Source organism: Camellia sinensis, chromosome 11, assembly GCF_055761805.1.
Source record: "Camellia sinensis isolate YWXY chromosome 11, ASM5576180v1, whole genome shotgun sequence".
Taxonomy (NCBI): domain Eukaryota; kingdom Viridiplantae; phylum Streptophyta; class Magnoliopsida; order Ericales; family Theaceae; genus Camellia; species Camellia sinensis.
The window spans coordinates 136,221,977-136,235,241 of NC_138971.1; the positions used below are offsets into that span (position 1 = coordinate 136,221,977).

Genomic DNA, 13,265 nt, shown 5'->3' on the forward strand with positions numbered 1-13,265 from the left:
ATATCAAAAATAAAAATCAAAAATCAAAAATTCAACACATTTTGTATTCTTGTGTATTTATTGATTTTTTTTTTAAAATTAATTTTTTATTTTTATTTTTATTTGTTAGGTATATCTAAGTTAAGAACATCTAAAAAATAAAAAATTCACTAAAAATATAAAAAATACAAAATAAAAAAAAATCAATTTTCAAAAAATTGAATTTAAAAAATCAGAACCAAAATTTCCCCAGAAACTGTCTGTTGTTTGACCGAACCGTGATGCCCAGATTGCAACCCCTTCATCCATGCAACAGTGAACTTCAATTTTGCCATAATAAAAGGAGCATATGCAACACAAACAAATAAATTTGTATATTCTCTTACATAAAAATGACCTAACATTCACATACAGCTTCAGGTGATACCACACACAAACAAAAATACAAAGATATAATCAGATTCAAGCAATCAATAGCTTCAAAAGATGTTTAGAACACATGTGGTGCCTAGAAAGAATGCTGACAAAAACAGTTGCTTCACAAAACAGAAATAAAATCAAACACATGGCTGCTTGTGATCTCCAATAACAGAGATTAAAACAAGTCTCCTCCTTTATATGCCACTTCGCCAAGAGAAAAATCTGGTACAGTTGGCTTTATTTTTCCCGACACATTTATATTAAGCAGGCAGGTGATAAACTTATTTAGTCCACCAATGAAGGAAATCCTTGCGCCTATTGATCTTTTTCTGCAGCTGGAGGATTCCATAAAGCAAGGCTTCAGCGGTGGGTGGGCAACCCGGGACATAAATGTCAACTGGGACAATTCTGTCACAACCCCGAACGACAGAGTACGAATAATGGTAGTACCCACCACCGTTTGCACAGCTTCCCATAGAAATGACCCATCTTGGCTCGGGCATTTGATCATACACCCTGCAATTAGTTTTCAACATGAACGGTGGTCAAAAACTTAGCCTCCCAAGTATATACTGATACTACATTATGATGGAAGCAGTTAATATATATAGATAGATAATAGATATATAAATGCCACACCAAGCCAATCTGTTACAAAAACTGAACTTCCCATTTATGTTTGTGTCTTCTTGGCACAACTTCTTTAAACAAAAGTGACAAAACCCAAATTTAGAATCTCTCATCCAAAACATCATAGCTGCGAAATGTAGCACACAAGATTGATTGTTTTGAAGGTAGTAACTTCAGGGTGCACTAAAATGTCATGTCAGTTTTGGATTCACAATAGCACCTTTTGCAGTCTGTACAATTAAACATAAATCGGATAATCAACAACAACAACATGAAAAGCAATATCCCTTGAAAGGTCAATTTGCATTGGAAGTGACCTGCTTTAGCATGGTTGTAAATGAAGCCAGGATAGGGTACACTCATTCCAATCCATATGCAAAGTCCCATAATTCCTTCAAGATATACATGTAATGTGTTCATATTCTAACAAGGTCCAGAGGAAGCTGTAGGAACCAAACCCAAAGAACTAAACAGATTTGTCTTTATTTTTGCATACGGTTGAGAGCAGCATGTACTGTGGGAACATTCTTGCACACAACATTTTCATCTCTTTTCTTTGTGTGTGTGTGTGTGTGTGTGAGAGAGAGAGAGAGAGAGAGAGAGAGAGTCGGTAGTGGATTTTTCTAATATATTTGTATTGCATGATAAACCGAACCAAGCCAAACCTTAAGTCCCATCAAATGGGGTTGGCTACATGAATATTTGTATTTCCAAATTCCAAATACACACTAAAAAAAAAAGAGTTCCAAATAGACACAGATATTAACAAAATTTACAAATCATTGTATGATTACAAAACCCAGTTTCAAGTCAGAAATAAATATAAAACCATTTCGTTTAGAAAAAAAAAACAATAAAAATTAGACAATCAAGATTCTCTTATTAATTCAAATCAATGAAACACTTTGTATATCATGAAAACAAACAAGATCAAAATCAAATAAGAAACGAAACTTCCTACATACACATATATTGATGCATATATATACACACACAAAAATTAAAATTGGTTATGTACATAGATAGATAAAACCCGTACATGCATAGATAAAACCTTTATGAAGAAAAAAAACACAATAGAAAGCACAATCATCAAATTTATGTTGTAGATCATTACTTTAGAAGAGAAAAAGATGAAGACCTTTCCAACACCTTCATCAAATTGCTCTCCACACGTTTTATTTTGGAAATAAATAAACTATAGCCTATAGGTAACAACAGTACTTTTCAAAATCCAGCGGAGGCAATTGCCCCCACTCGCCTCCTCTCCCTTGAATCTACTTTGTTCCTACCCTTCATCCACATGACCTAAGAATTTTTCATAGTCAAAAGCATCTAAGATAAAAATAAAAATCGATAAATAAAAATAAAAAACGTCAAATCAAAACAATAACTAACTGAAGGACTGACTCTAACAAAACATAAACAATGCAGAAAGTAATGGAAGTTTCAGGTCATTGAGTAATGAACTAACAAAATCAATAAAACCTAAGATATGCATTCAGCTAAATTGAGCTGCATTTTCATTCCCATATCTTTCTCAGGGAAATAAAAAAGCAGAAAGTTCACTTGATTCTATACTCTGGGAAATGGGAGAAACTGAGACAAAGCAAATTTAATGACATCAAAACCAAAACAAATTCAGATATGAAATTCCTAAACTCCCTAATGCAAGAGAAATGTATTGGAGAAAATTGAAACAAACTTAACAACTAGAAAACCACAAATTCCAAACACAGTGAAGAGAGAATACAAATCAAATCAGTAATCACAAAACCCCAAAAAATTGCACACAAACGAGAGAAAATATAATAGCAATCAATCACCAACAAACTCTATGCATAATAAAATATATAATACACGCTTATAAACAGAGAGATAACACAAAAAGAAATGTCTCTTTATCATTCGGGGAAAAAAATAAGGATAGCAAATTCATTTGGATCGTGTGGTGAGGTCAGAAAAGAAATGATTGTGATTACTCAAGTAGATGAGAAAAAATGAAAAGAAATGATTATGGTTTACCATTATGCTTGGATGAATAAAAGAGAAGAGGATGTGTTTCTCACCTATCTTGTTTGGATAGTGTAAATAAGAGAAAAGAAAGGAAAGTGTTGTATTTCATTTTACCAAAATAACCTTTTACATTAATAAGCTATGTTTTTACATAAGGTAATTTAAATATTTTAGAAAACCTTTTATACTCAACTCTTTTCTCGCCAAATCTCACCACTTTTGGTAACAAACAAAACATACATTTCGTGAGGATCCTTTTTCTCACCATCTCTCGTCATTTCTCACCATTTTTCACCTACTTAACCATCCAAATACTTGAAAGGGTTTCCTATTCTCACCATTTTTTTTTTCTTTTTTTAACCAAACCCCTCCATCCAAACAGAGCACCATAGCTGACGATAGTTCTAGAATATATATTTTTTGTTTCCTACTCGCACCAGCTCATATCCTTGCTTGTACTATCCATCTCTATGTCTAATTCTGATCTTCCTCACCATTTTGATAAGAGATATTATAGTGGGTACAGACCAAAAATCCGTTGTGATCCAATTTTGATCCATAACACCTATCAAAACTCGTGTTTTTATTAACTAACAACTCATGTACTTTGTTGACACTAAAAAAAATTTCAACGCAACAATTAGAAAACCCTAAAACACCTTACACCAAATTGTAAAAAAAATTCAATCACCACAACAATTATCCCCAACTGTGAATACTACAAATACATATACAAACACATACAAAAGGATATATATACACATATGGAGAGAGAGAGAGAGAGAGAGAGAGAGAGAGGACGTACTTGCGAAGAGCGGGGGCCATCTTGTTGGTGAGAGTGCCAGCGACGATCATACAATCGGACTGCCTAGGGCTCGGCCTGAAGATGACACCAAACCGATCCAAATCGTAGCGAGCAGCACCGGTATGCATCATTTCGACGGCGCAGCAAGCGAGACCGAAGGTCATGGGCCAGATGGAGCCGCGGCGAGCCCAATTCATCAGATCGTCGACTTTCGAGATCACGAACTCCGCCGCCTTCGACATTCCCCCCGGCGACGTCATCGACGGAGGCGGAGGGCGGGAGTAGGACGTGGGCGGCGACGGCGACGGCGATGGCGGAGCCAGTGATGGGAGGGTTGTGTGGATCGTTGCTGATCTCTGTGATGCGACTAGGGCCATTCGATGTGAGTTTCGAGCTAGAAGAGCCATGGAGGTTAGTTGAACTTGCAGAGAGAGAGAGAGAGAGAGAGAAGGTTTTGTTGAAGAGAGAGAGAGAGTGATTCCAGGTTGTGTGGAGGAGTTCCAGTGTGTGGAAGGAAGGATGAGGTGGTTCTTCTCGCTCCGTCCGTTTGGTTTGGTTTGGTATAGGCCCAATTTAACTCAATGTTGCCTTTTGGGCTCGAAACAATTATTCAACTGGGCTTGTATCACACATCAAGTTGTGGCAACGGTTTCAATAATTCAAATTGTCCATTTAGTAAGATTTTCAATATATATTATTTATGAAAAAAATTAAATCAATTTGATAATTGTAATTTTTTAATTTATCCTGTTTGTCTTAAAACAATGAACTAACAAGTATATTTTAAAAATGAATCCTCCATTTTTTTAGAGAAACAAACGAAATAAAAAATTACAATTAATGGATCGATTCAATTTTTTTATATACGGAGGGTTTTACAATATGAACAGACCCACCCCCAAGTCCCTTTTTCCGGCCCCTCATCCTCAATTTTCTTCCTATGTATGAAAAATCCTTTCTATGTATATAATCTCATGATCAAAACAGAAGCTGAAGCCCAAGAGTTTGTTTGGTGAGCCGTTTTGTTGGTTCAAGGTGGAGATCATCTTCTGCTCCAATAACTATTTTGAGCTGTGGTGATCATAGGCCCAATTATATGGGCCAAGGGTCCAAAGCCCTCAAGTTTTTTTAAAGTTTATTATTACCTTTATATTTCATAAGTATTTGTAAAATTTATAATGGGATGACTTCTTAATTTAATGAAAATCACTTTTCTAAGTCTTAATTTCATAAGTATTTTGTAGTGTATAATGAGATAATTTTCAGTTGTTTCAATTTCATTAAGACGATTTTATTTATACAAAAGATACATATTTCTTCTTCTTCTTTTTTAAAATTTAAAAATCAAAGAAGTATGTATGATTTTTATTTATTAAAGAGGCTTTAAATAGTTATCTAATTGATAATATATTAAAGTAGTTCAAAACTTAAAAAGAAAAAAAAAAGAATTATTAGCTTTATTTATTTTTATTCTCACAAAATGTTTCTTTTAATCATTTATCTTAGCTTATGTAAGAAATTATCTTTGATTAATCATTTATCAAAACTAACTAATTATTTTTATGTTACATCTTGGTGCCACCCTTAGACAAAATTTATGGTTCCAACTGTAATGGTGATCAATTTTTAAGAGAATATCATCCAAGGGTGTAGTGTCTCTAATTTTTAAGAGAAAAATGACAAGGAAATAGAGAAAAACCTTAGCTTATATTTTATTAATATTTTTCTTTTTTTTTTCTTTTTAAATTTTATCCAAATCTATAATCCAAGCACAACATACTCCCAAAAATCAAAAACAATTTTTTTTAAAGAAACTATTAGGTAAGATACAATGAACTTTTTATTCATGAATTGTTCGTGGTACAAGAGAGAGTTATTTGCTGGAATGTCATACTTAGAGATTATTTTTGAAAGATGGTTAAAAGTTATTTTCTAACTTTTAATCTATTTTGAGTCACATTATTTCTCACATTTTTATACATTTTTTAAAAAAAAGTCAAAAAAAATTAAAAAATCAACTTTTAATTACCTTCCTAAAGTAGACTTTATTTTATTTTAATTTTTAGTACATTGAAAAATTGAATATCATTCACTAAACACATGAGCACGCTAAGTACGCACACACGCCATGTTTGTTTGGTGGGGGTAGGGGGCCAAATTGAATTAGTTTAGGTGTGGGTTTCATTTATACCTTGTTTGGTGATGATTTGGGAGGGGAGATTAACAGTGTGAGGGGCTTAGTAATCTCTCTCAGGAGGGGGGTTAGCTTGGTTGAATGTTGGTAGGATTAGAAAAATAATAAATGGATTGAGTCTATTTTATATAAAAAAAATTATTTTTTCAATTATATATATTTTTTTATCAAATACACCTGTTTATTTTAATATTTGTTTTACTTTTTTTTAATATAAAAATAATTTTATTTATTTATTTGATATAAAAATAATTTAACAATTCTATCAATAATCATCTTTCATACTATCATCAAAATAAATATATTTTTACTTAATTTTCTCACAAATAATTTTGACATTAATAATTTTTTTACTAAGTATCGTTTCACTAACAATCTCATTTAACTTAATTCAACAAATAAACGTAGCCATAACCCAAACAAGTACTTTGAGGTTTTTAGTGGGGACGTATCATAATGAGGTCGAAGCCAAAAAGATCTTGAAAGTGATGTATGACCTATGCATAAAGCTACATGTCTATATTCCTTGCAATGTTATTATCTTATTTTTTAGAGAATTATTCTTCACATGTGACTACTTCTTGTTTACACTTAAAAAACATTTTTTTAAAGACATATTCTTCACATGTCACTTCTTGTTTACACTTAATTCTTTTTTTTTCTCAAGACAATATGAAACCAAAGTGGAGTGTGTATAAAAATTCTCATATTTTATGGTCAAATGTTAAAGGCCGTACATTAAAATATGTTCTTTGAAATGAGACTTCAAGGTCTATGAAATTCTAACAAGGAAAATAAATATAAAGAATAGGAAAATTGACTAGAAAATTCTTTTTTAAATATTTATATCTTAATTAGTTTATAAGATATTTTCATATTCTAATAAGTCATATTATTTGAACATTTGATTTACTAAATCCTAATTCTCATATTTAAAATATTTTATGGATATTTCTACCCTTATGAATATTTTTTGAACGGTTAGTAATTTAGTGATGTGAACATTCATATTTTACAATATAAATATTCACATTGACAGTGTGAATATTCACATTGACATATTAACATTCACATTGATAGTGTGAACATTCACACTGTAAATGTAAATATTATTAGGGATATTTTGATAACTATATCACTCATAGGACTTATTGTAATATAAGAAATAATATGGACTAGATGGAATATAAGTAGGTGAAAATTGATCTATGAAAAAGCGCCCCTAAAGAATATGTATTTGTTTAATTTGAAGCTTTAACTTCAATTGTAAAATTAGAGAAATATCAGTTGTCAATCAAAAATTAAAGAATTTAAATTGGCTTGTTTCAAATTTTATTTTTAGTTGTCTACCCAAAATTGAAATATGAATTCATTAAATTTGAAATTCGAAGTTCAACGGCAAAGTTGAAGAAATCCCCAACCATCAATCAAAAAATGGAAGGCTTGGATGAAAGGGGTTGGGAGGAATGGTTCCATTCTCACCAATTTTTTTTTATTTTTTAAAAAAATTAAAAATAGAGTATATTCTTATTGAAGATAGTATAATTATTTTCTCAATTGGCACCATCTAAATCTTTTAATTTTAGAAGGATGATTATGATTTCTCCAACCATATCATCGGTTGAAACTCCAAATTCTACAAATTTAAATTAAAATTTGAAATGCCCGTCTTCTTCCTTTGTTTTTTAGTCACAAAATGAACCACTTCCCTCTAATATTAATAATAATAATTTTTTTAATCATTCAAACCTGCTATTCTTTCACAAACAATTAGGATTTTTCTAACTCCCGATTAATGTTGGAATCTCAAATTCAATGATTGTGGATTCAATTATATAATCAACAACCTATATATAGGAAACGTAATATAAAAATGTTTATTGGTTGACATCATTATACATATAAACATTCACCCCAATCATTTTGGCAAAGTCTCTTTAGAACCTATTCCCTAAATAAGAGCAGAAGCAAGAAACACAAGGCAAGTAGCCAATTTGTAAAGCATTTAATTTATTGTAGGTATATACTTTTGGTAGAGTAATAATATATTCAAAAATATATATAGAATTATGTGGCCGATTTTTAAGCCAATCACTTTATAATAAAAAAAAAATTCAATTAAAATACTTTTTAATATAAAAATTATCACCAACTCATCATTCTAATGAACAATTCTATATGAAAATTTCGACAGAATCACATTTTTTCTTTAATGCTGTGTTTAGTTGCGGGATTTGAAGAGAGATTTGGAAAGAGAAATGGAAAAGGTAGGTGAAATGAGAATTAAATATGCCTAAATTTCACATAGTTTCACACACCTTTTCTCTTTCCCTTTCTAAATCCCTTCCCAAATCCTCCAACCAAACACAGCATAAAGAAAATTTGCTTGGGATGTCGTTTATTGTGGCATCATATACGAGTAAAACTTAGAAGCAATCCTAAATAAAGTACATGCCAATTCTAAAATGATGTATATATCATCTAATAGAATAAAATGTTTTTGTCTAATACGAATATCAATTGATTTTATAAATATAATCGATGGCCAAGTTTGTGGTACGTACACACGCTTTTACCCTAATGTGGTATTAGTTGAGTGATTATATACAAACATTTTTTAAAAAGTTTTTATAAACTAAAGTTAAAAATTGATGTAACAGTTGAGTTGTTCTTATGATTTAATTTTAATTGATATAGTTCAAATTATAATGTTTCATTATTATACGCCACATCAATTTGCAAAAGAATAAAAAACAAAAAAAAATTATACAAAAAATATTTTTTCGTAACATTTTCCGTATTAGTAATTTAACAAAATACTATTAATTATGCCAAAATAATATGGGTTATGCCCCAAGAGAGCTTGTAAAGTGATCCCCACAATAGAAGGTTGTAACGACAATAACACAAAATTATGACATATATACAACACACATACGAAAAACAATTATTCTATTTGCAAAGAAATCAATCACTAAATTGAACACAATCATTTAGATCTGTGATCAATTTCTATGTCCCTAATTTTTTTTGACAAAATTTGGACAACTATATATGAATCAAATTTTGGTGGATTAGTTCATTTTAAGCCTTCAATAAGTTCAACCTTACCACTGAGAGAGTTAGGCTTATACGACTTTGGTTTAACCTTCACCATATCTAGTTGATTTACTAGCATTTAGTTGTGATAAGTATTACTATGGAAAATTCAATTTCAGTTGTTGAGATCTTAATTTTAACTCTCCTAGAACTTGGTTGACGACCTCATACATAATGTGATTGTTGGAATTTTTGCATACTCATAATTATGCTTTGTTGAACTTTCTTACAAACTTAAAATATCTTGTAATTCTCATAATATTTATAAATGATCTCTTATCGATTGATGAAAATACTTCATTTTAACTTTAAACTCTCCGAAATGTTACCTTCAGTAGCGAGTAAAATAGATGTACAAATGTTGATGGATGTAACTTGAACTAATGCTCCGTTTGTTTTTACAAAAATAATTTTCTAGAAAAATATTTTTAACATTTTCTAACATTTGGTATTGCAAAAAATGAAAGTAAACTGAAAAATATTTTCTGTGATCAGCATAAAATAAGTTGATTTAGGTAAAAAAATGTTTTCTATTTTTTGAAGATGGACCACGTTTTTTGAATTATTGTCTTACCAATTCCACTACTAACCAACTACCACAACCACCGTTACTGTCTCCACAACGACACAAAATTTACCATTACCACAAATCACTAGCACATAATTTTTAAAATTGCCACTATGCGCAAAATAATACTTTTTACCGAAGCAAATGGAGCGTAAGTTGACAATCTCACATGCAATTCATTAATTAGTAAGGAAGTCAATCAATTCCAATTCATTATTTTTGAGATGTTTATAGTAATTGCCTCCTAGTACATACATAAATCATACATGTATATAAAATACATATCTTGGTACATTACTACCTGTAAATTTTAATGTTGTACCTACCAACTACAATAATGTAGGTCGCACTTCTTGGTAAATAAACAATTGAGGGACTAGTGAGAATGGACTGAATGCCCCATGCAAAATAGCATCCTCCTCTCATGAATAAAGGGTAAATTTGTCTTTCACATCTTGCTCTACTGTTATGAAGGCAGGTTGCCCTACATGTTAAGGGTTGAGGTTGGGATATTCAAACAAAATTTGGGCTTAACCTATACACATGATTTACTATTAATTACATAAAAGCCACACTAGTTAGGAGAAAGAACATGGGGTCAATTGACCTATCAAATTAACAAAAATAAATAAATAAATAAATGGATATACACTACAAGAAATTTCACTTTTGACGATTAAAATTTTAGTCGCCAATCACTTTTGCCGACTAATATATTTGGTCGCCTATAGTTTGTCAAGGAAACAATTGGCGACTAAAATTTTTTTGTTAGCCAAAAGTGACCTATTGGCGACTGAAACCTTAGTTGCCATATATTTTTTTTTAGTCACCATATATTTTTTTAAAAAAATTAAATATATAAGTATATTTACTTTTAGCGACTAAATTATTTAGTAGCCAATTGAGCATGTATGTTTGGTGACTAATTATTTGGTAGCCAAAAATTTTACTTTTTGAGAATTAGCGACTAAAATTTTAGTAGCCAAAAGTTTCTCTATTTTACAATTGGCGACTAAAGTTTTAGTAGCCAAAAGCCAACCCGTGACATTTGTTTAGTCACCAAAAGGTCTCATTTAGTCTTTATAATTTATTCTGTAATATTTTTTGCGCCACTTATAACCTATGCATATACAAAATTGTTCATCTATTCATTCATGTATTCAATTCTTAACCATTCAATAAAAATATTTCTCCACAACTTGTACCATCCAATTTTCAACCACATACAAAACTTAACTATTAACCGTACATGTCAAACAAAATAAAAATCTATAAATATAGTATAATCCAACAAATACATATACTATCCAAACCAACAAACTCGTGATTGTAACTTGTATTCCCAACACAAATCTCTCTTTTACTTTGGGCAGTTGTGCATTCACAGCATAAATTGGTTCTTCAAGTTACTATAATTAAACACAAGCAAATTTCATTTTTATCTATCAAGAAATCTTTCTCCAGAACGGTTCCATCTCAGGGCAGAAATTTCCTGCAATGACAATGCTCAACAATGTTATACTTTGTTTGGTAGGAGGGAAATGAAAAGAGAAAAAAATAATTGAGAAAGTTATTAAATATTATTCTCACGTGTCATTGAACATGAATTTGGAGGGAATTCAATTTAATTTAGGTACAAACAATACTCAATGAACAACAAAATAAATATATTTTCCCCTCAACTCTTATCTACTTTGTTCTCAACTAAAACAAGGGAAAATTTACTAATTTATTTTCTCCCATCTCTCTTTTCTTAATCTCTTCTCTTCCCTAATCATTCTCTTCAAATGAACACAACTTCACCAAACTAGGGAAAATCAAATTGGAATATCTCATGCAAAGAAGATTGAAAAAACATAAACAAATGGACAATGTTTCAAATATTATTGCATCAAATGGACATCTAAAATTACCCTGTTTTCAGAATGGGCATTCTTCTTTTCAGAATGGGCTTTGTATTCCCAACACAAATCCTTTTCAGTGGGCTCCAATCCCCTTCAATAGGAGCAATCTCGATATCCTTTTTGTTAAAATTACCCTGTTTTTCTAAGTTTATTTCTTTATCCAACACGCCTAGACTTCCAGCCTTTTTAGCATCCAGACCAGAATTTGGAACATCATTATCTGTCTCATTATGGGCTTGAGGTGATTGTAGACACCCCATTTTTGACCGACCTTAAGACTCAGACGTCCCTGATTGAGCGCTTGGTGATGACTCATATTGTGCTCGTTCTGAGGTTGCGGAGTCTCGGCTGCGAGCCTTGTCTCTGGGCTTTGGGAATCTTTTGTGCTTTGCCTCGGTTTGCGAACCAGGTCCTATTTCTCTGTTTTCTCTTCCCGAAGGGAGGGAGAGGTCTCGTAGACCATCTCTCAGTGGCCGTAGGCTACGTTTCGTGGTCATAGGCCATTTTTCCCGTTTGGAGCCCAAATTTCGATTTTCGGAGCCGTCGGCCGTGTGCCTCAATTCGAAACCCCTTAACTACCTCCGTTTGCTCCGATTTTTGGTACACACCTTGTTTCCTCTCTTTTGAGGGACACTGTGGCCTGAGAGACCACCTTCGTGGTCATACGCCACTTCCGGTGCCTAACAGCCTGTTTTCGGGGCCCTAGACTGCGCGTTTTGGCCCTCGAACCTTCGTTTTGCATCCGTCTTGGTCCATTTTTGGTAGGGACCCTATTTTCATTGCTAGGGAGGTGGTAGTATGGTGGGAGGCCACCTTTTCCCCTTGGAAACTAGTTTTCTCTTTTTCTCTCTCCTAAAGTCGATTTTTCTGACAGAAAGCTGGTTTTTCTCACTTTTGAGCCACAATTTCTGGTTTTTCATACCACCATTGTGTTGTGCTCATCTGGGAGACCACCAATATGGGTAGGCCGACCAGTAATTCTTCTTGACCCTTTTGAACCTTGTTAAAAAGCTGGTTTTCCTCTCTCTTGGGTTACTTTTTCTGGTTTTTCACCATACAACTGTGTTGCACTCATCTGGGAGGCCACCTTTCTGGTATGGCCGGCCAGCATTTCTCATTGACCCTTTTGACCCCTGGTCGACCGACCAGGGAGAGTGGCCGGCCGGCCACCTTAGCTGGTCGGCCAGCTTTCTGCTTTTTGCTCTTCTCAAGTACAACACAGCTGTGAAGCATTTGACCCACTGTCCGAGATTTTGACCATCTTTTTTATCCTTTTTAGTTGGTTTTGCCCCCCTTGCTTAGCTTCTTGGTGAAGCTTGACTCTTTTGTCAAGTTTCTTGAGGAAGCTTGACCCTTTTGGTCTAGCTTCCTTAAGAAGCTTGACCCATTTGGTTAAGCTTCTTTGAGAAGCTTTGACCCTCTCTTAAGGCTTCTCCAAGAAGCCTTGGCTCTTCTCCTCTATAAAACCAACTCTCCATCTCCATTTGCAAAGGTTAGAAAGTTTAGCCAAGGCATATACACTCCACCCTCCATAGCTTTCTTCTTCAAAGCTCCAAACCCTAATATTCTTGCACCATTTGCACTACACCTCATAGCCTACCACCTCTACCATCCATCCAAGCATCTTGGAGCTGATTTTCAGAAGTTGAA

At 32.7% G+C, this 13,265-nt stretch overlaps 1 protein-coding gene across 1 annotated transcript; it reads right to left on the reverse strand.

Moving 5' to 3' along the window:
* Positions 1–329: 329 nt before the first annotated feature.
* On the reverse strand, positions 330–4,521 carry LOC114257869 (NADH dehydrogenase [ubiquinone] iron-sulfur protein 7, mitochondrial). The gene is made up of 2 exons (XM_028197690.2): positions 3,851–4,521; positions 330–915 (listed from the first exon to the last, which is right to left on the reverse strand). The coding sequence occupies exons 1-2, from the start codon at positions 4,255–4,257 to the stop codon at positions 681–683; spliced, it is 642 nt and encodes a 213-aa protein (XP_028053491.2). The 5' UTR covers positions 4,258–4,521; the 3' UTR covers positions 330–680.
* Positions 4,522–13,265: the final 8,744 nt, after the last annotated feature.

Excerpts from the sequence above, each read along its gene's own strand:
- LOC114257869 (XM_028197690.2), bottom strand. The coding sequence starts at position 4,257 with ATGGCTCTTCTAGCTCGAAACTCACATCGAATGGCCCTAGTCGCATCA. Across the intron at positions 916-3,850 it reads ATGGCCCCCGCTCTTCGCAA|GGTGTATGATCAAATGCCCG; the intron begins GTACGTCCTCTC and ends AACTAATTGCAG.